General features: G+C 44.5%; 1 protein-coding gene across 11 annotated transcripts in view; it reads right to left on the bottom strand.

Moving 5' to 3' along the window:
- Positions 1 to 253: 253 nt before the first annotated feature.
- The window catches only part of FBXO34 (F-box protein 34), a 45,945-nt gene continuing 21,563 nt past the window's right edge, over positions 254 to 24,635 (bottom strand). For 4 of the 11 annotated variants that reach the window (XM_064461078.1, XM_064461075.1, XM_064461079.1 and 1 more), the window contains 2 exons: positions 11,867 to 12,066; positions 254 to 3,039 (listed from right to left, as the gene is read on the bottom strand). In XM_064461078.1, the coding sequence (XP_064317148.1) occupies positions 858 to 3,039; positions 11,867 to 11,943 (2,259 nt within the window). In that variant the 5' untranslated portion in view covers positions 11,944 to 12,066 and the 3' untranslated portion in view covers positions 254 to 857. The other 7 variants (XM_064461081.1, XM_064461080.1, XM_064461077.1 and 4 more) reach the window with 7 other exon arrangements.

The raw sequence follows: 24,635 nt of genomic DNA on the forward strand, positions 1-24,635 counted from the left end.
AGCCTCTGCCATGCACACGGCTGCTGGGAGGGAAAGGAAAAGCTGGGATTGGTGAGTGTTACAGCAGGGAGTTCTCCACGTAACGCAGCTTTGGGGGGTTTTGTTTCTTTCTTTCTTTCGTAGGAGGACTAGTTTTCTACAGGAAGCACACTGCAAGTCTGAACTACAGCACAGTACCAAGTTTCTGCCACACATTTTTTAGTGGTTTAATTTGGGGGCAAAATTTTCACACGAGAAAGTGGGGCAAGGCCGATCCAGAATGCATGATTTATTTAAGTAAAAAAAAAAAAAAAGCCAACACAAACCAACAAAAAAAAACAACCAGACAACAAGGGTAAGGTAGACAAGAACTTTTTATATTTTGGCTATACAATAATATTCCTCTCTTTTTTTTTTTTTTTTTCTCCACTGCCGCACTACTATAATGGATCTGTTCTAGTCTAATTTTAAGGTTGTCCAGTTAAGTTGTCTGAAGATTCTTTCAACAAGTTGACCTTTACCTATTTAGAGTTTCTTCTCAGAAACATTCATATATTATACAGGATATACAGATTTTTTGAAACAAGACACTTAAAAACACACACAACTATAGCCGCAACACTATCATAGCTGCATTGTAGTGATTACGTTGTTCAGCCAGCTGTAGACTCTGTATGTACAATTAGTTTTTATAGTGTTATTTACATAGATGGACTAAAAGCTATCTTTAATCTAAAAGGTAAAGGCTCTTGTGTTTAAGTATGTGCAGTTTCATAGCCCTGTGAAAAAAAAACACGACAATTATATACACTGTAAACAGCACAAGGCATGAGAATCTCCTCCTACCCCAAACAATCTCGCAGGAAAGTGTATGTGCACTAATACTCCTCTTCCGCTTCGGCTCCCGCTCCTCTGTTTTTCTTATGAATAGCACGGTTAAAGCTGTGGCAGGCAGGAACCCAGTGATTGTCATGGAGACCTAACTTACAGCCCGGGATGCCCTTCTGAGACCGGTGACAGCACATCCAGTACCCGGGCCCGTAGGGTAAAGCTTGACAGTATGGTTTGGGATGCCACCGGCACAGCGATACGTCCCCTTTCACGTACTTCTTCTTGCACTGCTTGCAAGGGTCTTCTCTGTAGCGAGGATCGCGGACCCAGCGGGAGTCTGCTGGCCTGATGTTGTAGTATTCAATGATGAATTTGAAGTAGTAGCAAGTGCATTTTAGGGCAACCAGACTCCTAGTAGGAAGCAATCCAAAAATCTTCACTATGATGTGGTGAGGCAGGAAGGCCATATACTGCTGAGGCTCCAAAAGCTGCTGAATTTTAAACCTGGTCTCCAGAAAGTCATGTGAAACCTGCCTTTTTAAGCAGGAAGCATCAAGTACTTGCAAAGCCCCTTCCGTCAGAGGAACAGAAGGGGCAGATGGCTCTGTAGGGACGCTGTTTCTGACGCACGACCTGTCAGATGCCAAAGCATCCTCATTTTGGGCTATTTCTCCTGGCTTTTCTTGGGTACTTCCCCGTAGCGGCTGTTGCTCGTGAATAGCGGGCTGGTCAGCCTGGAGAAAAAACAGCCTCCCAGGGAGCGGATCTTCACTAGAACTGGAGTTAGAGACCTTCTCTTTCCTGCATCCTTTCTCAGTCTTGGTGACCGATATACTGATGCATAAGGGCTCCTTCCTAGCAGGGTGCAGACTCTGCTTTGGGAAAATTACAGGCTCTTTTGACGTACAATCAACAGTCGCATTCTTGCTCTGCAAGGAATCTGGTGGCAACCTGGCAGCAGCTGGACACGCAGATGGCAGAGGTCTGGGAGGCTCAATTCGCGTGTCAGAATCGCTCCTGCCAGCGGTTATTGCCAACACTGCATGAGCAAGTCCCGAATTCACATTCCCCATCCGAGTATCCAGCCCAGAAAGAAAAGGCTGCCGAGCAGCGGCAGCGCCATCCCACAGCTCCGTGTCACCCAGAGGACCGCACTGTCCTCCGTACCCGGCCTCTGCTACTCCTGCCTCCTCCAAGCCATCCCCTGGAGCCAGGACCCCCGAGGAGACCTTCCCTGCCTCTCCCTCGGGCTGGGTGCCGTTCGCCAGGAGCACCCTCCCGACGTTTCTGCGGAAGCTGTTGTTCCGCGAGAGGCTCCCGGCCTCCCGCTCGCTCTGGCGCCTCAGGCACTCTGACTCCAGCTTGGCCACCATGTCCAGCACACGCACGGGCTCGCTCTGCTGCTGCTCGCTGCTGCCGCAAGGTCCCCTCTCCGCATGTACCTCGCACGCCCCGGCAGCGGAGAAAGGGTCCGAGCTGGGAAGCGCACCTTTAGGCTGAGCACTAAGCCTCGTAGTAGAAGCAGGCATGCAGGTTTTAGCACAGTCTACCAGTAAAGCGCTTGCTCGTTGCTCCAGAAAAGCTACCATCTCTATCACCGAGAGGGACCGGCCCGGGAACACACCCTCACCATTGTCGTTCACGTAATGCACCGAACAGTGCTCGATGCCACAGGCAAAAGGCTCCGGCTGGGAGCACCTGGCATTCGCCTCCCTCATTCTTTCCAGTTGAATTTTGGCTTTTTTAAGATCTACTGATTTTTTCCTGCGTTTAGCTGTTCTTCCGTCAATATCCCACGTGCTTTTAATTTTCATAGAGGCTAGCCGGGTGTTGCTGCTGCATTGCTGGGCCGCAAAGAACGCGATCTTCTCCTTCGTATTGCCAGGTTTCACTACAGCCCAGACATCCAGAGGCCCTTCCCCTTCTTCTCCCTGGTGGATCGTTGCAGACAGGGCGTTCTTCTTTTCCCTTGCACTCGGACCATCTGCTGGACCTTTCCCATTCATATTGCACATAGTATTTGGATAAATAATCCCCAGAAGCTTTCGAGTTGGAGTCACAAGGGAGGGTTTTGGGAAAACACTCAGTTTGGTGCAGTTGGTGTATTTTTCTTCTTGTGCTGATCTCTGATGGCTCATAGGTGGGCCTCTCAGGGAATCCTGGCTTATTTCTGGAGATCGCTCTTTCTTCTGTAACTTGAGATATGGCTTTAAGTGCATACCAGAAACCCTAGAAAAACAGAAAAGGAAGAAGTTATAATTGCAAAATATGCCTGCTTGGAATTAGAGAAGGTGGCCCACAGTAGGCACCAGCACGCCTCCTACTCCACGTCAAGCAGCCCACACCTCAAAAAGAACCACATGAGAAAGGAAAAGCAGCAACCAAGGCCGCAACATCCACCCTTGGAGAACTTCTTGCAATATCTTAAGGATAGCAGAGATCTTCCCGTTAGAGAAATCTGTTTCCAGGGAGTTGCAAGTAGAAATCCTACCGCTTAAGTTATATCCATTGTGCAAACATCGCTAGTGGTTCATTCTAGAGTTACAGCCATCCTTCTGTCTGTTCAGTTCTAAATTCAGTTGTAAGGTACACGTCAGTCAAAGGGTTTATCTCGACATTAGCTACCAGACAGAGAGAGATATGTTCTTCTCAATACCTGAAGTGCAGAAAAGCTGAAGAGGGAAATTAGCAAGTGTAATTATATCCACCCAGGTCCCAGCAGATATCTAACCTCCTAATACCACGCGAAATGAAACCTATCCTTTAGCGTAACAATAACAGCAAATTCGGTGTACTTTCCCATAAGGGTCCTTATGCTACACATCAGATGCCCCCCCCAAAAAATGACAGAGGCATCACGTACGGCTGAAGAGAACCACTTTCAAGTGCGTGTTTTTATGGCTAAGAATTTAAGAGCTGTGAAGGAGACACTTGGACGCTGCTGACATTACAGCAGCAGCGGCAGTCCCAGGCACTCAACGCCTCCTTTCTGTTACACCTTCGCAGTAATCTTCAATTCAAAGCTCAAAAAAAAAAAAGCAAAAGCTGAGGGCACTGCCACATAGGATGCAATTATCAGGAGACTTCAGGCTCTTCTCCCAGGAGTATCGCATAAGCATATTACAGAACTAACTATAGATTATGTTTCCATGGTAATCTTTGAATCGCTACATTAAAAGGCCTCCTTTCTGAAACAGGGATAATCTGTCCTTGCTAGTTTAAGAACAGCAGGTTCAATGCCACATTTATCATGAGCTGATACGGACACATTCAGACACTGAATATATTTCCCTTGACAGCCACCACCAACACAATTGCTTTAGTATTGTGTTTCTAGCCTAAAAACAGGTTTTAATCAAAAACCTCAAGCTGTAACTTCTATAAAGTCGGACAAATTTATAGTTTTAACACCTGGAGTTGACACACACGATAGGTTTGTATCGGACAGATGCAGCCAGAGTCCAGCTGGGCTATCCCCTGCCGTGCCATAGCGCAACCAGGACACACACCTACCTCGAGACGCCCTCGCAGATACTCCGCAGAGGGCTCGTGGGGTCAGCAGAGGAGGAGGAGGGAACCCAGCTCACCCACCCCTCCAGCAGACCTGCCGGAGTGCGCAGGATGGCTGTGAGAGGGAGGTTATAACAGCAGATGCTGACCAGGAACGCACACGGACGCACTGTACAAGCAACCTGGGGCGCAGCGCGGGGACCTTCCAGGCCGCCCTGCCCCACGGATCAGCCAGGGCTGTCAACCCTCCAGAGTAGCTGACGGCAGAACGGGGAGCTGAGCCAGACAGCACCAGAGCCAGCCGAGGGAAGGCTCTGAAAGCAAGAAGCTCCGCTTTGCACTGCTAACACGACACTCAAATACACGAGGGCAGCAACTCAGCCAGGCACCACCTGTCCCTGCCCGAGCAGAGGAAGCACAGCTTAACCGCTGCTTTTGCTTGAGATTTTGGTTCCTCTTTCTGGCCCTAGCAGTAAACACTGAAGGGATGGGTGAGAAGTGCAGGCAGAGAGGTTTGGGGAGGCACCTCAAGAGGAAGGGCTTAGTTCACCTTTCTACGAGTGTGCATGAAACCCAGGGGACCCCTTCGGTCCCGTGCAGTGAAGGCCAGGAGGCAAATGCTGCCAAGGATGCCGTTACCTTCTCTCCCCTCCTGATTTTATAGAGATCATCACCTCGCTCTTGCAACCAGACAGTGCCAAAATCATCTGCACTTCACCTACAGGCCATGGGGATAAGAGAGCTCCCATTACCACAGATACACGCCTACCTAGTCCCTGGGTTAATTCTCTCCCCATGTCTTCTACGTGCTAATTCCAGCTCTTGTTGGAATTGGGTCACCTCCCAGTTTAGTCTCCTCTGCAAAATGCAACTGAGCTGTTTTGTTTGCCTTCTCAGTTGGATGCTAAAAACTAAAATAATCTGATAAAAATAGAACTTCAGGGTGCTGAAACAGATGAATAAAAGACAGTGGGAAATCAAGGCCACTGTGGTTTGCTTCAGCCTCATTTTCAATAGGGTCTGCCTCATCTCGGTGGCACTTTACAGCTAAGCAGGCTCAGGCCACCAGTGTGCTCAGGCCAGAGCCCAGCCCAGAAGAGCAGCAGGTGAACCACCGCAGCAAGCTGCTGCAGAGGACGGTGCCTGCAGCCCTCCCTTCCCCATCCAGACAGACGTTTCGGAGCGGAGCTTTTCAGACTAGAGAGTGAAAAGCTCCCATGGCTGCCCACCACTGCATCCTGGGGAGAAGAGGTGAATACAATTACATACACGACTTTGCACATTGAAACCTCATGAGCTAGGAGCAGAAGATCAAATTTCATTCATGAGACTTTATGCCAGGGTGTTTGAAAGATGAGCTGAACGTGTTTTCAAAAGGCTTTCTTCAAGCAGTTTTCAGGAATCCAGCAGGACAATCAGTTCAACACCATTCATTAAGAGAAGCTGCAAACGAAGGTAAGACCAGGTATTATTCGAATGAAAACAGGACCAAACTGGTTACCCCAACATGCTTAGAGGACATGTTTAGCCAGCAAAGTTGGTTCAGCTGCTCCCAGCTATTTCTGGTCTACGGAGAAAGACAAAGGGTAGAGTTATGCCTCACCTATTACAGATTTCTCATTTAATGTTATATTTCCTCCTATGTTTCAGTTAGTCTCTGGCTCGGCCAACAATACCATTTAAGGTTGAAAAGTTATAATTTACATAACAAAATTATGCCTTAGTCAGAAGTTTTACTGCCAGAATAATTGCCTCATTTGAATTCAGCATTCAGTTCATTGCACTGTTTTAATGGGTCCAGATTCAAAGAAAACCTTCATTTAATAACTTCAGACAGCTATAAAGAGCGCTGCTAACTCCACCCAGGCAGCTGAATCGCAGTGCCACCTGCCTCCCTGTTTTTGGGTAGCAGGGAAGAGAACTTCAATTTTAAAAGGGATGTTAGTAATGGACCTTACCTGAAAGTGTCACTTGGAAAAATTGGGTCCCCACCCCACGTAAACTTTGCTGTGAACATTAAGAACAAACTTTTAGGCAAACATAGCTTCTTCACTGCACGTCAGCAGCACACTGCATTTCTAGCTCCTAGAATTAGAACTAGGCTTCCTAGCAGAAATTGCTTTGAAGATGAACCGGAGCCCAGTCCCCACCCACAGACTACCTTACTTCTGCAACATTCCAGTGCTGGCAAGCACAGAATTGTGGCAGCTGCAGGTAAGTTTTTAAATATTTAAAAACACCAAAAATAGTTGTTAAAAGGTGAAGTCATCGATAATTCCCTGATACTTAATTCCAGAAAAATTCTGTTTGCTTTCCTCCACCCTTTAAGTTACCGAGCTTTCTAATTTTATCTTTAGAGACAATGATTCTTCAGAAGTTCCTGGAGTAAGCATAAAAGGTTTTCAACCCCAAACATGCGGTTTTAAATTGCTGATAAGAGATAATTCTGCCAGGAATGATCAGCACTAAAACAACTAGCAGTGCTGCCTTTATACTGTTATTCCATCCTTAAGCTGATGAAATAAAAAGGGCCAGTTTTTCTATTTCTAATCAGCCATGTCTGAAAAACAGGATACTTGCACTTCTGGAATGACATTGCTGTTTTTGCAAGTCGTAACTACAGCTTGTTTCCACTACAGTTGTTATCAAGTTAGTTACTACACAGGATTGATATAGAAATATATGTCTTTATACATGCGCAGACACGCACGCACCCTTCCTCTCCCTACTGAAGGGAAGGGCCACAAGCTACTGTGCCAAGCTGGCTGGAATCTTCCTGCATCCTTTTGTATTTATGCACCTTCTAAATCACAGCAGCCTCAAAAAATAATATATTTGCTTTAGTAGAAGCTCCAAAGTTGGAGGAAAAACTACCAGAAAGGCTCAATTTTCACAACTCCTTTTAAGGTCCACAGAGAGCCTAGACACCCCTTGCTGCACCTGGGTCAGGGACTCTCATGATGACCTCTGAAGCCACAAGATTTCCTCTGGCCAGCAAGAACAACAACAACAAAAAGTGTAACCTGCTCAAATAGCATATTCACACTGCAAGCTTCTTGGGCGAAGCACCAGAAGATTTTATTAAGGTGAAAATTTCAATCAAAACCCCAAAGTTTCCTGGGAATTTATTTTTGTAAACACTAACTCCAATCAACAGAAGTTCCTAGCGTTGCTGACTGCACATGCAGTACCAACTACAACTCTGAAAAAACCCTCAGGACATACTAACACAAGGCAGAATAAAAAAAAACCCAAAACAAAAAACCAACAACAATAAAAACCCACACCAAGCATAACCTCTGGCAAGGCATTTCTCTTCCCCAGCATCCCACTTCCCTGTCTGTACAGCTTAGCTCCTCTGTAAAGGACGCTGACAATTATGAAGGACAAGTACTGAATGCAAGTTAAACTATGGTCAACCACTTGTTATTTCTGGAAGGACTTGGTGGGTCCTTTGGGCTCAATCTCCAGAACCATTTCCATCCCCTTTGCACTGCCGGGACAAGGCAAAGCAGACAGAGAGCTGCTTCAAAGGCATTCCATGGATTCTGCTGGGGCGGGAAAGTCCCAGCCGAGCAGCCAGGATGGAAGACGCTCTGCTACTCACTGGAACTTGTTCTGGCACGTGGCAAGTGTCCAAGCTCAGAGAAAGGCGGGTTGGGAAGCGCGATGCTCCAGACCAGGGGCGGGTTTGACTTCAGCAGCTGCCTCCGGAGGCATCCCATTTCTAGTAAACCCACTCCCTTGCAGCAGTAAATTCATATTAAAGGAACCGCTCCCGACCCACTGCTCAACGCCTGCAAAACTGCCTCTTGCATCAATCGGAGAGCAAGCGAGGATTATCACCGGCTTGGAAGGTAGGCAGAAGGTATCTGACTGCTGAAGCAGCGCTCTCCGCTTGAGCAGCCAGCCTGGGGAGAAACGGGAGCAAGCTGAGCATGTGGGGCAGAGCTGGCCCAAAAGAGCTGAGCTAAATGCAAAAGAGGCATCTAACTCTTAATGTTGGATTCCCCGCCGCTTGTTCACCCACGTCGGGTGTTCAAATGAGCGGACTTTGGGGGAGACGACACCCAAATATAGCTGCATGCAGGATCAGCTATAAAATCCATCACGCATAAAATCCATCATCTTCGCCAAGCTGAGGTTTCAGGTGACAGATTGCACATCCAAGCCCAGTGCACAGGCTACTCCAGTTTGAGGGCTCCCACCCATTAATAAGTTTTGAACACATTTTAACATAAATGCACACACATATATGCCCTTCAGCATAAAGCACAGTAACCTCAGCTACTTTCTAAATTTACACAGGAAGAAGTGCCTTTGCTTTGCCAGTCTTGTATAAAAGCACTTACTGTGAAGCGAGCAATGTAGAAGCAATTCTTTGTTGAACCTGAGGAAGCTCAAACCCATGCTCCCTGCTTCCCAACCATACTACAGATGACACAGGGATCACATAAAGCAGAAGGGAACACAATAAACGGGAAGATTTGGCATGCAAGGTTACAAGCTGCTCCAGAAACATGCAGCTCAAAGATGATGGGATAGCACACATGCCTGTGGTGTAACAGGCTAAGATGAGAAGAAATCACAGAAGGACAGTAAGAAAAAGAATGGTGACTTTATGGGGCTTCTGCTGAAAGCTGCCCAGAGAAGCACAGATAAGTGACGCGTTTCCTTCTGGAAATGTTTCTTCTTTCTTGATTTAACATTTGTTTTCTAATTTATTAACTGCAAGAGGACCAAGACCTTTCTTAATATCATGGCGTAACAAATGTCTTCAAACAGTTAATGAACCAACACAAAGTGATGCTATTTATTCTTTGGTTTTGTGCATACATAATGAGAACACATGAAAGGTTGCAGAAATTAACCTTGGATGGCACTATCGTTAAGAGACTCAGAGTTCAAAAGAAAGAATAAGCAAAAGTAGATCTGAAGGCAAGTCATCAGGTTGTTCTTTTGAAACTCAAGACCAAAAGGAACTGGTTCATGAAGTCACCTGCGCTGCAGCGCAGAGGATTTCACTGCAGACAGAGCAACCCAGCAGGCATTCTCCAGAAGTCAAAAGGTGTTTTCGTTATTAAGAACACATCCTGAAGAAGAACCAAGGAAACTCCAATTAACATGTTCCTTCTTCAGGAAGGATACAAGAAGCAGACACAGGCTTCAAGTCACCAGGTCGCGTCACTTGGAAACTTGTATCTTAGAGACCAAAAAGTCTAGGAATAAACGTGAGAACTGGTGCAGTCTTAAGTCACTGCAGAGATATGTAAAAACAAAGGAATATTTAAAAACAAAGGAATAGTAAAAGGTTCTTCAGGACAGGGTGAGAAACAGGGCTGCAAGCAAGGTCAGGGCAGAGACTAAGAGTACTCTAGGCACAGCACAGACCATATTTAACTTGGCATCATTTTTCAAGAGGGGTAGTAAGGGTGACCATGAGGAAAAAAGCCCAGGCATTAATTTGAACAAGAACACCAGCAAGGAGATGATTAAAAAGCTTCATGAAAATTGCGAGGATTGGCTCATCTCAGTTTTAGAATCCAAAATATACAGGCTTATGAACTGCAGGCCAAGAAGCAAGATTTATAAACCTTTTGAAAGGCAACAGTATGAGTTCATAAAACAAGTGGCACATTGGAAGTGGCACTGCAGAGCGAAAGAGAAGGGAGAGAGATTGCAGCCTCTCCAGGCCTGGCAGTCTGACTTCAATATAAAGGTGCCTCGCAAGCAAAGAGGATTAAGGTGACACAGAGAAAAGGGGGGGAGAGGGAATCGTTCAATATGCCAGACTAACCTGAAGGTTCTCCAAAAAAAGGGATCTCTTTAGAGAAATGCACTACATCTTACATGGCCTTCGGAAGGCACAAGGAGATTTACTGGTTGAGACAGATTGGCAGAGGAATGGGAAACAGACAAAGGAGCTGGCTCAGCGGCAGACAGCCCCAGGTGATGCTGAATAAGAAAATACCAGCATGGAAACCGAAGGCATGCCTCAAGAATCAGCCTTGGGAACATCTGATTTTTTTAGGAACGACCTCAGCACAAATAGAAGTGCACCCACAGAAATGAAGGCATCTCCAAAACAGCAGAGGCACAAAGCACCGAGTAACAGAAATTGAGGAGAGTTTTGAAATCCAGGTGGTGATGCAGCAGCAAGCTGAACACGAAGAAGTTTTGGAGGTCACTAAGAAAGGTGCATTGGCCACCACAGACACATCCGTGAAACAGAGGTAAGCCAAGGTGATTCTGTGACACATTCAAGGCAGCAGTGAAAAGCCCTCCTGCCAGACCTGCTCTGGAGTGCAGCACACGCTTTTTGACATGACTCAGAGGAGATTCATCCACACCGAGAACGACGATGACAGTTATTATTCAAAAGAAGCTACTAGATAACACTTGGGTCATTTAGCACAGCAAAACCACAGGTGAGGGTAGACAACCGCATTTTACAGAATACAGCAAAAGACATAAACCGGTGAAAACAAGAAGTGGTCCTTATGCAAAAGAAGAAAAAGAGGAACGCAAGCTCAAGTGAGTATATAAACTGGCATGAATTTCCAGTCTGGGAATCAAAAGAAGGTTCCTAATTGCACAGCTAGATCTGTCATCTTCAGTAATGGCTTAATCTACAGGAGAAGAGAAGAAAAGATGTAATTGTTTTTAGGCCAGACTAAGCTTACAAAAGGGATTACAAGATACTGCTTGGGAAAGCAGGGAGCTGGGTGACCCAGGAAGTCTTTTCCAGCGCTGAATTACCATGAGACTAACATAGCAAGTATACACTGTCTACACAACCACAAATAACAAAGGTTAAGGTTTGCTTTAAACCCACGCAGCTTTTGGAAAACAGAAAGCTGGCTCTCTTCTTCCAGACTGATGAAGTTTAAAGAGTCTTGGTTTCAGAAAAAGAAAAAAAAAAAAGAGGTACATATATTTTCAAGTATCTTGAACTCAAACACACTGGCATGTTCTTGCATTTGCATAAGGACAAGTTGTTCTGTATGATGTTCCTATAACGAGACACAGTGAGAGGCGTTCACTTAATTGTCACATAAGCACAAGTGTTTGAAATCAATTGTGCATTTCTTCTCAATAAGAGGCACAGGAGAGCAAGCAATACAAAATCAGAGCTTAAACTAATCTAATTACTTACTCCACAGTAAGACAAACCGCAACAATTGCCAGTATTTCCACTTGCTTTAAGCTGACTGCATGTTTGAAAATTGGAGAAAGGCTTGTCATAGTAGGTTAAGTTTTACTTCAAAGACATGTTCCCAAATTAATTTACAACTCTTGCTAAAAAATCCAAAGATTTCTCCAAGTACAGTACCAGCTGTAGTGGATCTGTAGTTGTCACTATCAAATAAAAAGGTCAAAGAACACTTCTGCCCTTAAGCCATTACAATGCTTCACTTAAACCCTATCCGAAAGCAAGAATTTAGTCCGAACATTTGACTAGCGCACAAGACAATAGGAAAGTAAGGAGGAGTGTAAATCGTTGCTAAATACTTAACTATAGGCAGACCAGCCAGTCTTTTCATACCGTTTGACTTGATGGAAGGTGGAGGATGTGGAATTCAGTGGTTCCCTGTGGAGGCCAGCTCTGCAGGAACTCTTCATCGTAACTACCTCTCCAGCTAAGGCACGCCGTCACAGCCAGTCCATCCTGGGTTACGCGCAAGGCTCCCCCATCAGCTCACCTTGCCCCACACAGAGCTTCACTGTGTCTCTGCCACCTAGAAACTGGACAAACAGGAGGTGCATAAGAAGATCACCTTAGAGTACAGCAGCAATTGAAGCACAGATCATCAGGATGAGGACTCTTTCCCAAGAGAGAGAAAGTAAATATACATATACACACACATGTATATGCACACACATACATATATATAAAAAAGATATATATAAATATAAAAGAACTTAACATCATCATGCGATTATTGCACTAAAACAGAAATTAACATCCTGAAAAACAGCTTGTTTGCACATACAATGCTTCTTCCCCTTATATACAACTGCAGCACTACCCTGGCACCTCCCATGGAACACGCTGTCCTCCAAGCTCCGTGCAAACAGGACGCACAAGATCTTTCTGCTTGTTAGCACCACACCAAGCTTTGGAGGGAAATCACTGCTAGCAGTAAGATTTGACGCTGCCAGGAGTTACGTTAGTGTTCTAATCAAAATAACGTGGCAGATTTCATAAAGGACAAGAAACATACCACCACACAGCCTCCAAGCCTTGTGAAAGCTGCCCCATCTTTGCATCACACACAGATAAGATAGCAGATTTCACCAAAACAAGATTGTTCTGCAGTTATCTCTCCTTCACGCTAGGCTGCTGCCTTCTACGCCTCGTCCTCGGCGTAGACACCATTACCAGAGCTTTAACATACTTTGATGGTGAAAGAACAACCACCTTCGAATTGGAACATAAAAGGAACGAGTGACACAGCAAAAGAGCCCTGGAAGAACTCAAATACTCAAGCCTGAGTTGCCAGCAGATTGTTTTAAAGATCGTTTGCTCCCTCTCTAGAGGACCATGCACAATGATGCTGTAATAAAGGAATGCCATTTGAAGATGCTAACTATAGAGCTGTGTCCCCAGGGGATTTCTGATTTAGTGCAGCAGGTTCTTCTCTCCTTTTCAGCAGCTTTGCCCAGCGCTCTTACCGCTGCCTTATTCCTGCGGCAGCATTTCCTCAGCACAGCCTGGCAGAGGCGTTTGCTGGAGGTTTGCGCTTGCCGGGAGCCGAGCTCTCGCAGAGATGGAGCCTCTCACGTCACCTCTTTTGCAACACCTGCCAGAGAAAAGACTCCCACGCAGAAGATCGCCTACCTATGCACGGCTCAGTTAATCAGTGCTCGGCCAATGTGGTTTACAGCTCAGCACTGCCACTGAACACACTCCCGGCCTGGAAAGCCCACTCTAACTTGGTAGCCACACTTGCCGAGAAGCTGATGACGGATGGTTTTCCAGGCAGGGAAAACACAAACTGCTTTAGATCCAGTTGACTTTATGTCTGCTATAGCAATTTCACAAATCCTCTAGCGATGGTGAAGGAGAGCTTAATCATCTGCCTACATTTGGACAAGCAGGAGCCTAAAATAATATATAAAATATTGTATAAACACATTCCAGCCTTCATGAAGAAATCTCTGCTGAGCTCTACACAAGGCAAAGAAACACGCTGGATGGAGAAGACTGAGACATTGCACTGGCAAAGCTGGAAGATCAGAGTACGCTCCCTACTCCATCAACTCAGAAAGACAAGGAGTTAGGCTGCCGGGTGAACAGCAGCAGAAATCGACACTTTGTAGCTAAACATTATGTTGCCCAGAGCCTATAACAAGGATCTACCTGGAAGAATGAAACCTAGGCACAAAAATCAACCATTTCTGGTGTTTTGTGGGCTGTAAAATATATATTCACAAACAGTAATTCAGGGGGAAAAAGCATACGCCCAGTGCTTTACGAAAATCAAAAGTTAAACACAAAATCATTACTTTCCCATGAACCATCAGCAAGAGGCACTAAAATTCTGACTTTTATCCAAGCTTTTGTCTGGCTTCCCCTTCTGGCTTTACTGACACTAGCATTTCAGACTCAGCAGGAACTGTATCACAGAAACATGATTATATCCACACCCAAATAAATGCAACCATACCATTTCAAGAATGCCAGTCACTTTTTCAATAGCTGAAACTCTTTCCATGTATTCCTGATTAGGAACACCAGATGTTTTGTCCTGGTCCTACCCCTCTGCGGATCAATTGAGAAGTAAACAATAAAAAAAAAACAAACAAAAAAAAAGAAACCAAAAGATTATGTTGTTTGCAGCGAAGAGCTTGAGAAGCAAAATCATCAAGCGAACTCATTCAGGTCAGAGGCAGCCACAACCCTGATCCAAGCACAGGCATCACATAGTGGGATGCCACGCGTTTAAGAAGGACTAGCATCTACTAGGGGGAAGCAAAAGCTGACAAAGTAGACACAGACAAGTTCAGATGGGCACTGCAGCACAGATCCAAACACAGCTCCATACAAAGCACGCTTTTTCCCCTCCTCTTGCTGCTGGGCTATAGAAAAGAGCTGAAATAGACCATTAATGCCAGCAAGCTGACAAATTCCTACTGTGTAAGTATTAAAAAGCTATGCTTGTGAATTAAAAGAAAAAAAAAATCAGCATCCAAGCTAGCACAGAGATACTTACTGCCTTTTAACTACCACAGTGTGTTTCTTTACCAAGGCTGATCCTTATCAGTAGGTGCTTCAGCTGATTTGTTAGTTTTGCAGAGAGTTGGGTACAGCCCGAAAACTGCAATACAGATGCACAGAGAAAGAAAAGATAAGAGGAAGTTAAAAACCTAATCTTGTTGTTCTCCCTTTCTGAAACCACCCCCAAACATATGCCTTTATGCATAAGATGTGGGAAGGAGTCAGATTTTGGCAGCAGTAAGCATCACGTCCCCTCAGCAATGGACAGCAGTTCGCTCAGTGGTCCCATGAAACTCCCTGTCTTATCATCAGTTTTGAATGCTGCTGCAGTTTAGGAAAACAAATTTATTAACTCAACTAGCGGAGGGGGGGTCAAGGTCTCTTCATCCACGCAGCAGTACGCTACAGCTTTTGATAGTTTGATAGCTAAAGCTTTACTGCAAGAGCAAGTGTTTTTTAAACAGTAGCAACAGTAACTAATAAACAAACCAGTCCAAAGGCACATCCTTTCAGAAAATTTGCTTTCTAGGAAGGAGGCAGCAGCCTTGGGACTGGTCCTGAGCAGCAATCACACTGTTGGCAAAAGCAAGTTTGACCATCCCACCTCCACACAGGGCTCGCTTTAGGATGCTCCGCAGGGCCATCGCACTGGATCAGCTGGGCAAAGACCATCAGCATGCACAGGATGCAGAAGAAAGCAAGGCAGGTATTTCAGAGGGGAATCAGAATAGTTCATACCAAAAAATCAGTCATTATGAAGGACAGGTAATCTTTTAAAAATAATTTTTTAAAAAAGCCACTGCTGAGGCCTTAGAATAGAGGCCTCCACATGGGTTTTTCTTATTTTCTTGCAAGAACAGAGTTGTGTGTCCATTCCTCACCAACTCAGCTCAAGTTTAAGTTGTTACATGGCACTTGTCTCTAAAAACATACTTCACCAGACACACAATTCTGCCATTTCCCAGTCCAGCCAGCCCTCCAGCCCTTCATCCCTCCCTCCCCAAACACCACCCCGGGACACCTATATCAGCACCAGACTCTCCTGAGCAAGCAGCTTTCCCGAGTCCCAACATTTGTATTTCACGGCAACAACCAGCAACCCACAGCAGCCCCCAGACCAGGTCAGACAGCGAGATGATACACCTGGTCCTCGTACTCAGCCCCTTAGACACCTATAGGAACACAACCCTTTCTTTTTAACTGCTCATGTCATATCTACCTATTTTGAACACCTTAAAGAGGCTACCTTTTAACACTAAGTTCACCGGCTAGGTTTTACTTCTTTTTTTAACAGAAGTCTTGGGCAAAGTAAGAAAATAAGCACGTTCTAACTAAAGCTAACTTACGAATTGTTTCAGAGTGACCTCACATTCGTGTTTCCATCCACCTGCAACTGGCAACAAACCCTCACATGAAACTAGGTATTTAGTAAAGACACTGTATCCAGCTTACAAGCATTAAGAGATGCAAAGATTAATACCTACAATCAGATGAGATCCTCTGAGCCCTGCTCAACTGCAGATTGGCCTTTTCACCTGCTGCAGGAGGCTACAGGAGCCACCACAGACATCGCTTGCCTTGTGAAACCTTGTGTGCTCAGCTTCCCCTCCGTCTGATGGTCAAAGGTATAACATCAGATCTATGCAAAGTTATCTCATCTAAAAGCAATAAAGCTGCCACGGGGGCTCCAGCTGGAGACAACGAGGGGAGCTTCCTGTGTCTACTTACACACCAAAACCTGCCGCTACCACTTCCAGGCACCGGGAATCAGAGCTGGCCAAGCAGCAGGACCCCGTTACTGTGGCCCTTGGCTTATTTCCCCACCAAATTCACTCCAGCCCTTCTCAAAGCTTCACCAAGCTCCCATGCACACTCTGTACCCTGGATAACACCAGACGGAGCAGTTATTCAACTGAAATCTCAAGAATCCCATGTAAATTTTAACTTGGGGATCCATGTCAGCAGGGAGCACATGGATGCCCCGAAACACCGCGCAGTCCCGCAGCCATTTCGGTCACTGTAATTCCTGCCCTGCTGGGGCCTCATCCCTCCCTTCCTCCCAGCCCTGCCTCTGTATCAGCACTGCTTCCCATCTGATTTCTCACCTGGAGCAGCTCAAGGAGCTGAACTAGGAGAAAATCAACCCAGAAGAGGTTGGCTCCCTGAACCCACTTACCCCCAGAGCTGGCAGGCACAGCAAAGCCTGGCAGGATGAGCTTCTCAGCAACTCAGACTGGACTCAGCTGTCTCGAATCTGCACCTTGAATCACGCCAGGAAAGGTGTCAGCCACAAAGTGGTTTTTAGCTTCTTTCAAGTCAGTGGAAAGGAACACTTTTGAATGTGCCACGTGCAAAATACAGTGTTTCGGAAGCGGGGAAACAAACATGTGGGACTACTCCTAGGTAACGTTTGACTCTTCACTGCCATCAAACAGCTTGCTGTACCGATAAGCATACAAAATGCTTATTCTAATGAAGCACTACAGGAAGGACCTGTCCTTCTTCCAAGATCATGTCAATAAAGAATGAAATGCTTCAAATTTGTAGCTCTCATGCTTTCTCTCCTCTAGGTGTGGTTAGTGTTGGAAGGACTAAGTCATCCCCTCCCCTCGAAAGGAAAATCTCAAAAGGGAAAAAGAAAAGAAAATATAAGATCTGCTGCACCTTGTTAACCCAGTATTTTAATACTGGAAACAACAACAACAACAAAAAAAAAAATCACAAGTGTTTCCCTTGTTCAGCTATTCCTGAAAGGTTTCAGCTGTCTCGCACAACTTGGGTAAGGACTTCATCTGTTGTGCAACTGGGAAGAAGTTAAGAACTGGCTCATTAGATTTTTTCTGCTTGATCCAAGAGGAAAACAAACCCAGTAAATCCCTTACTTGCCAATGCTGGTGCAGCACTGGTGAAAAACGCACTGAGATCAGACATTGCTCCACTTTACTAGAAAGCTACCACCTACTTTGGCGCTCCTTGCCACCACATAATCTCCGGTGTGCCCCGAATGATAAATAGGGAGTAGCTAAACATCCCTGAGCGGGGCTACAGCCGCTGTGTCCTTTGGTTACTGGGTATGGGTAAAGACATACACTGTAATGCTGCGCATTCGAGGCCACATGATCCGTGAGCCACCTCTGAATTATTTAGCGTATAAAACTAGATTTGTTTTGCCGTGCAGATTCTGAATTAATGAAAGCTCGGCTGAAAGGCTACTTTCTTGGGGCGAGGGGAAGGAGAAAGCTTCCAGAAGCTTTCCTATTATAGAAGCAATAGAGCTGGTTCCAAAAATAGTAGAGAATCACTCCCAGAGCTCTGGAGACGTTGTGCCCTCGTTTTTTAAGGCTGAGGTCTCGCTGGATTGCTCCTGTACATGCAAAGAACAGTAGAAACGACTGCAGGATGCAGAAGTGACATTAAATGGGAGTTTTAGGGCAAACACCAGAGACAGAAATGCAGACAGCCTACACAGGAGAGCAGCTTGACTGCCGATCGAGAGCCAACCTGTCCCACTTTAAAGAAAGCCAGTTAAAACCAGCAAGAAGAATCCAATCTTTTTCAAGACTGCAACATTAGTTTGCTAAAGAAGATCCTGACTATTATTACAACGCTGATGTGGCAGATTAGAATTGTCAACAATAATTTCATCACTGTATTTTGCCTGTGGATGTTAGGGATCCTGGCTGGAGAGGTCCACTTGACTCATTTTGGCACATGTTTGGCAGATTCGTTTTTGCTGTGACAGCTAATAAATTGACCATCACATGGCCTGCCTGACAGTAATTACTCACTAGTTAGCCTGTAATAGTTTGCGATCCAGCAGCATGGCATAACAACCCACTCTAATTCTTTAAATTAAAGTTTCCTTTGCTTCTTTTGTGGCAGCTCTTATAACACAGTGAAAATAAACCCATTTGCAATACAGGCGTATCTTCGAAACCACGTACTCCAACACAGGACTGGGTATTTTATTGGCATATACTGACAAAGTAAAGTGTCAGCAGGAAACCAAGAAGCTCACACTTGACACTATATAGGCAAGAAGTCCCCCTGCACCATGGCATACAAGGCACAGTATAAATTCCTTCTGTACATCTCTCTGAGGGGTATTAAACAGCTTCTAAAGTAGAAGAGCAAACCTACAACTAACTTCTACATACCCAGTAAATAAATACACTTCCTTCTTTAGAACTTTGTTAATAAGAAAAACCCCGCAGCAGGTGACCCGATGTTAAACACTGAATTTATCAGCTTTGAAACTGAATTAAATATGGCTTTAACTGGTTTGTATGGCTCTAACCTGCTTTGGACTAGCCTTTGGACTGACAGCTCTCCTCTCACAGAGACCACCCTATATACCCTGATCACAGGTCCAGCCCAAGAGAGTTTAGCAGAATAAGGGGTAATTCATTTTTGTTTACTTCCGTGGAATCTTACCCTTTAACCAAAAGGTCACATAGTGGTATAAGACAGAAATCCACAGTGGATACCTTCTCAACAACAACGCAGGCACAAAACACAACACAGGTTCTCCCCCCAAGTCCGCCACCAAAACAACCAAGCAAAAACCACACACACACAAAAAAACTCAAAGCAGAACAACGTTCTTTTGTCCACATGGATTAATTTCGCCAATCCATTGCAGAGGTGACAGATTACAATATTCACTAGAGGCATCCCTCATAGACCCAAATTTTTCCTAAGGGTCTCCAAAACCAAATTCAACAAACAGAAACCTCACTCAGCAACACAATCATTAGATTATTAAATATGACAGTACTCAGAAAAAGTTTTAGAAGTTACTGTGCCATTAGTTGCAAGTATTTCTCCAATTCAAAATGCCCAAATTTTTCTGTCACAATCCTGAATCCACCCTGCTTTCACATACTAGCATCTTCCACAATTTTTTGCACCAATGTCTCATGATTTGTCGTGAAATCTTAAATCCTTTTTAATTGTTTAAATCAGGGCACTGCTGATGCCCCAACATCATGCTTTCGCAAAAAACTATCTTTCATCTTGTAAGGATAATGTAAAACACTGAACTCTGAAGTTTCAAATTATAAGTCAGCAGTTTACAAACAAATTCTGCTCTGCAAACTTAGGAAAAACAGTTCTACTAAGTATACCCGACCTCAGGCCAGGTTTCATGCAAAAGGAAGCTCAAACTATTTTTCACAGAACATTTTATAACAAAGTGCATCATTACATCTACTGAGGACAGAAAACTTCCAACAGAACAGATTCATTAGGAGCATCTAAAAACAACCCACCCACCCATAAACAAACAAGACACACCACCACCACCCACGCCCTCCCAACAAGCTTTGGATTCACTGGTCTTTCCAGTGGTATCTTATAAAACAAATCCAAAAGTCCCCAAAGAAAAGGCTGCGATCTAAGACAAAAATAAATAAATCACTAATTAGTGTCAGGTTCTACCACAGCCTCTGTGGGAGGAGGTCTTGGCTGCCCTGGGCCCTTTCCATCCAGCTCCACCTCAACCCACCGCAGGTCACAGCTGAGTCCATCAGCCAAGTGACTGGCATCAACAGGGAAATGTATTTAAGAAAGGGCAAAGAACACCCAATGGAGGAACAGGGGGGAGGTCAGAGAAGGAAGAGGAGGAGGTGCTCCCTGGCAGGGCAGGTATTCCCCTGCAGCGGAAGGGGAGAGCAAAGGTGTTGGTTTAGCGTTTATCTTCTTGTTTCTCACTACCTAATCTACTTTAACTGGTGATAAATTAATTTTTCTGTTTTGTCCTGACCCAGAAGCTTTCTAAGCCTATTTCCACCCTGTGCCGCTGAGGAGCGGGAGTAAACGAGCAGCTGGGTGGGCTGCTGGCCAATGCTAACCTTCCACAAAACTTTTCACAAAAATCTAAAGAAATTAAAGTTATTCTGACTCCACCAGTAAGTGCTGGTGCTGTTTAACTGATATGACACGCAAAAATCATACAGCTTCAGTTAGACTGCACATCAAAGGCTGCCAATCTTCGCTCTTCATCAAAAGATTAATCTGTCACAGGCCCGGAGATATTTCCTCACTAGAGGCAGGATGAGGCCCCATCATTTCAATCCAGTAGCATATTGTCTACCATCGTGTATTGTGCTAGCATCTCTCCAACAGTTCCAGGCCTGCAGCATAAGTCACACACGTGTGTGGCAAGGAAACAGGACAGCAGGGTGTCAAAGCCAGCAAAATAAAGACATAATCCAAACCAGCGACAGAAGGAATAACGCAGCAATGCGGACGAGACTCACAACGGCACTTGGCACAACAGCGCAATCAAAGCAGACCCCCTAGTTATCCATCACACAAAATTAGGCACTTGCGGCCATCACACAGCAGACCTTGTCTGAGCGCACGCAGCTCAGCAGGAGCAAGCACGGGGGGAAACAGCGCATCAGTAAGCGGAACTGGGGCCACACAAATGCAGGTGAACGATGCAGGAAACAGCATCTTGATGCAGAGGATGTTTCTCACCACTAAACTGCTTTGCACCCTGCAACACACAGAACCTGCTCAAAGACACCAGGAAGGACTTTGAACACTCAAAAGCACAGGCACGTGACCAGTGACAGGCGGAGGCTAAACTGATGAAGACAGAAGGCGGGCAATGGTACACGCTAAAAAATCTTTCCCAGCAAAACTATCTGCTTGGTTTATGCAAATTCTTAAATGAAGAACATACACAGAACATCATCTGCTGAACTCACTCAGCTACAGATAAGCTTGGGTTTTTGGCAGGTAAACTGCACTAGAGACCAACATTAAACATAGTATCTTTTTGCATGATTGTTTCGAGACTGTTTAAAATCTAAGCTAATTTTGAAACCTATCAATTCCATGGATCTGTAATCTTTTTTTTGGCTACACTTTTTAAAGATTTTTTTCTATTAATAACTCAGAGTTACTTGAAGTAAAAAATAGGTTTATATTTTCAGAGCTTTGCAGTTGATATGCCTAGCAACTAACACAATTAAATTTTCAGAAATTCCAAGCATAGCATGAATTCTGCTGTAATTCATTCTCTAAAGAAAAAAATAAAGGCCCCAAAACAGCATCTAAATTTCAGTAAGGGATAGCTTCTACACGCTCAGGTGCCTTGTTAACTGTGAGAACTTTTGCTGCAAATCTTACGCTTTTCATGTTTCATGTTCAAAATTCAGTAGCCCAGGCCTATAACAGGACACCAGAAATAACTCTGGTGCAATTCTTTCCAGGTAATGACCATTTTAGGATTAGGAACTTTCCCAAAAGTTCATCTGAAAATATCAGATTCAGGTTTGTTTCACACTACTTTTAGACTTATTAATGCAAAAACAGCTTTATAAGCAAGACAGACAAGGACACATAGATGTATTGCTTTCTAACTTAACATTCCTCACTGCCCGCCCCCCGCCCCGTACAACCAATATTCTTTTCCAGGGTTTTCTCTTCTTGGACAAAAGAGAGAAAGTATGAATGAGAAGAACCAAATCGGCAGGAAACTAAGCAGAAAATAAGGTACTCACAACTGTGTTTTAAAAAGGATGCTTTAAGTGAACTACATTTTGAGCTGGGGACTGTTACTGTACTGTGAAAATACTCAGCACGTTTTTAGGCTCCCCAGCGGAGCAGCTGGTGTGAGCACACCGTACAGCAGAAGACCAAGATCTTACATATCAAACATGCCAGTTCCAGAGCTCCTACTCACCATGCTGGCTTTCGTCAACAAATCACTACCAAATCCCTCTCCCAAAAGCCAGCTGAAGTTTGCTAGCCCAAAAACTAAATTACCGAAGTAACCATGAGCCCCATCAGCTTGATCTGTCACCATTTAACATCATCTTACTAATTCTCCATGAGCTTGCAGGAAATAGTTTCAAACAGCTCCCTCAAGAAAATAAGTTTCAAGTTTTAGTTTTTCCATTCTGAGCCATCCCTGCACTATTTCATAGCTCTGATAATTGTACCACTGACTAACCTCCCAACTGGGAATAGCTGTTTTTATCATCACTATTAAAAACAGTCCCTCACACTGTTAGGAATCTGGAAACTCATTGTAGCCGCATCCCACCCTTCAGCCTCTCAAAACACTACAGAGCGATGAAACTATGTGCTGAAACCAGAGGATCCTCGTGCCGAACAACTCCTGTAATTTCTGGGTAATTACAACTGCTTCCTAAGCAAAGGCAGCCATTGAGGTTTGGTTATTGATTTTAGAGGGGCAAGTGGCATGAGGTCTTAGAAATCGAAGTGAACTTGAAGTTTTCCATACTGGACTTGGAAAGTTAAATTATTTTAGCAGAGAGGTACATGTTAAAAAGCCTCACACATTCACCCAGTTTCATAGTTGTGGGGTTTTTTTTAAAGTAAAAAAAAAAAGATTCACCTGCAGCTTTCCCTTCCTAACACTACATTAACTTGGTTTTTAAACATTAGCCAGAAGAGTGATTGACAGTCCTCAGAGAAGTAGCAGGATAAACAAAACAAAACAACCCCACCAGTTAAAAAAAGAGTGGATTTAAAAAACAGCTTTTAATTACCTGAAGGTACAGCTACCAAGTAGGCAGCAAAGAAACTGTGCATCACATAAACCTGGGGGAATTTGCCCATCTGTATTTCACAACCAATTACAGTGGGTGAACCTACTAGTAAGAGCAATATTTATTTTTTTTTCCATGCAAGTTTCAATGACTTGAAAAATCATTGCTACTCAGTTTGATACACAGGGTCAGCAATCTGTTTTATCACACTTCCAGTCATCTCTGTCCATAAACACACCCTACAAGCAACCTCTCCCTGTTTTTTAATGCATCTTCTGTCATTATTTCCTTCTCGGGGAACAGCATCCCTCTTGGCTTCCTGCTTTGAGTATCATTTTATACATCCATTATGTTATTTCTTTACTGTTGTTAAAGAGAATCATCAAACACCTCCAACCTCTTTTATACATCCCCTTGCAAACTCACAGGTGCTTATATTATTCACTTCTGCCTCTGTGAGATGTCACCATAGGACATATTTGTCAAACGAAAAAGCATCACGGCACCGAAGAGCAGCTTTCCAAGATCCCTGTGCTAAATACTGGGTGTGCCTACTTTTGTTTGGTATCAAGTTCCTTCTGCTGGCTCCGCTGCAAGAGCGAACTACATGGATAGTTAAGATTTTCCCCACCTCCAAAAACATCTGTTCCTTTTCTAAGTTCTCCAGACTTCCTTCCCCTTTACCGTATCACAAAGCCTCTCTTTTTAGCAAGGCTGCCTTCTTGATAGTCCATCACCATTATCTTCTTGTTTGCTGCAGAGCAGCATGAATCACTGAATCCTGCAGAGCTTCCAGCCCTTTCAGCTCAAGGCCAGGCACCGAATTCTAGCATCCTGATTTAGAGAGAGGGTTGTTAAACTCCTTCCCTGCCTCTTTTTTAACACTCTACAGCTTCCTGTCCTGGGAGGCAACCAAACTGCTAAAGAAACACCAGTTTCTGTTAAATATCCTCAATTCCTGTGACACTGAACATGTAAAGCAATTACATTACTTCCAAATCTTGTGCTGTAACAGCCTTTATTCCACAAAGTGCAGAGATGAGCAAAAATTACTTCAGCACGAAGGAGTTTTAGTTAGTTATTTGCTGAATCCCACAGCATTTCAAGTTAACATTCAGGCTTGGCAGGACCGACCATCCGCTCAAACACACAGCACAATCTCACCACTCAAAACCCCACTGTTCAACCTAAAGGCACTTTTTTTTATTATTTTATTTTAAGGGTGCGTCAGCTGCTAACTGAAAGTGGGAATGCTTCATTTAGCACACACACTTGTTAAACTGCTCACAGCATGCAAATAAAATACCGCATTGTGCAAAAGTCGTTCAGCCTCCCCATCCGTAGATATGAGCAATGGAACCGCGTCCAGGAAAGAGAAACTTGGAACAACATGCAAATATTTCAGTCCCTTATTCCCAATATTGACATACTACACCAAAGCCCACAGCCCTGTCATGCCGAGGGGTGACCATGTTGAGAATCTGCTGTACGCAATGGGTGGGAAAACGACCATTATCTGTCTTGCCCCAGTACTGCACCCTTTTATTTGTAGTTATTACTGCAAA

The sequence above is a fragment of the Phalacrocorax carbo genome, chromosome 9 (assembly GCF_963921805.1).
Source record: "Phalacrocorax carbo chromosome 9, bPhaCar2.1, whole genome shotgun sequence".
NCBI lineage: Eukaryota > Metazoa > Chordata > Aves > Suliformes > Phalacrocoracidae > Phalacrocorax > Phalacrocorax carbo.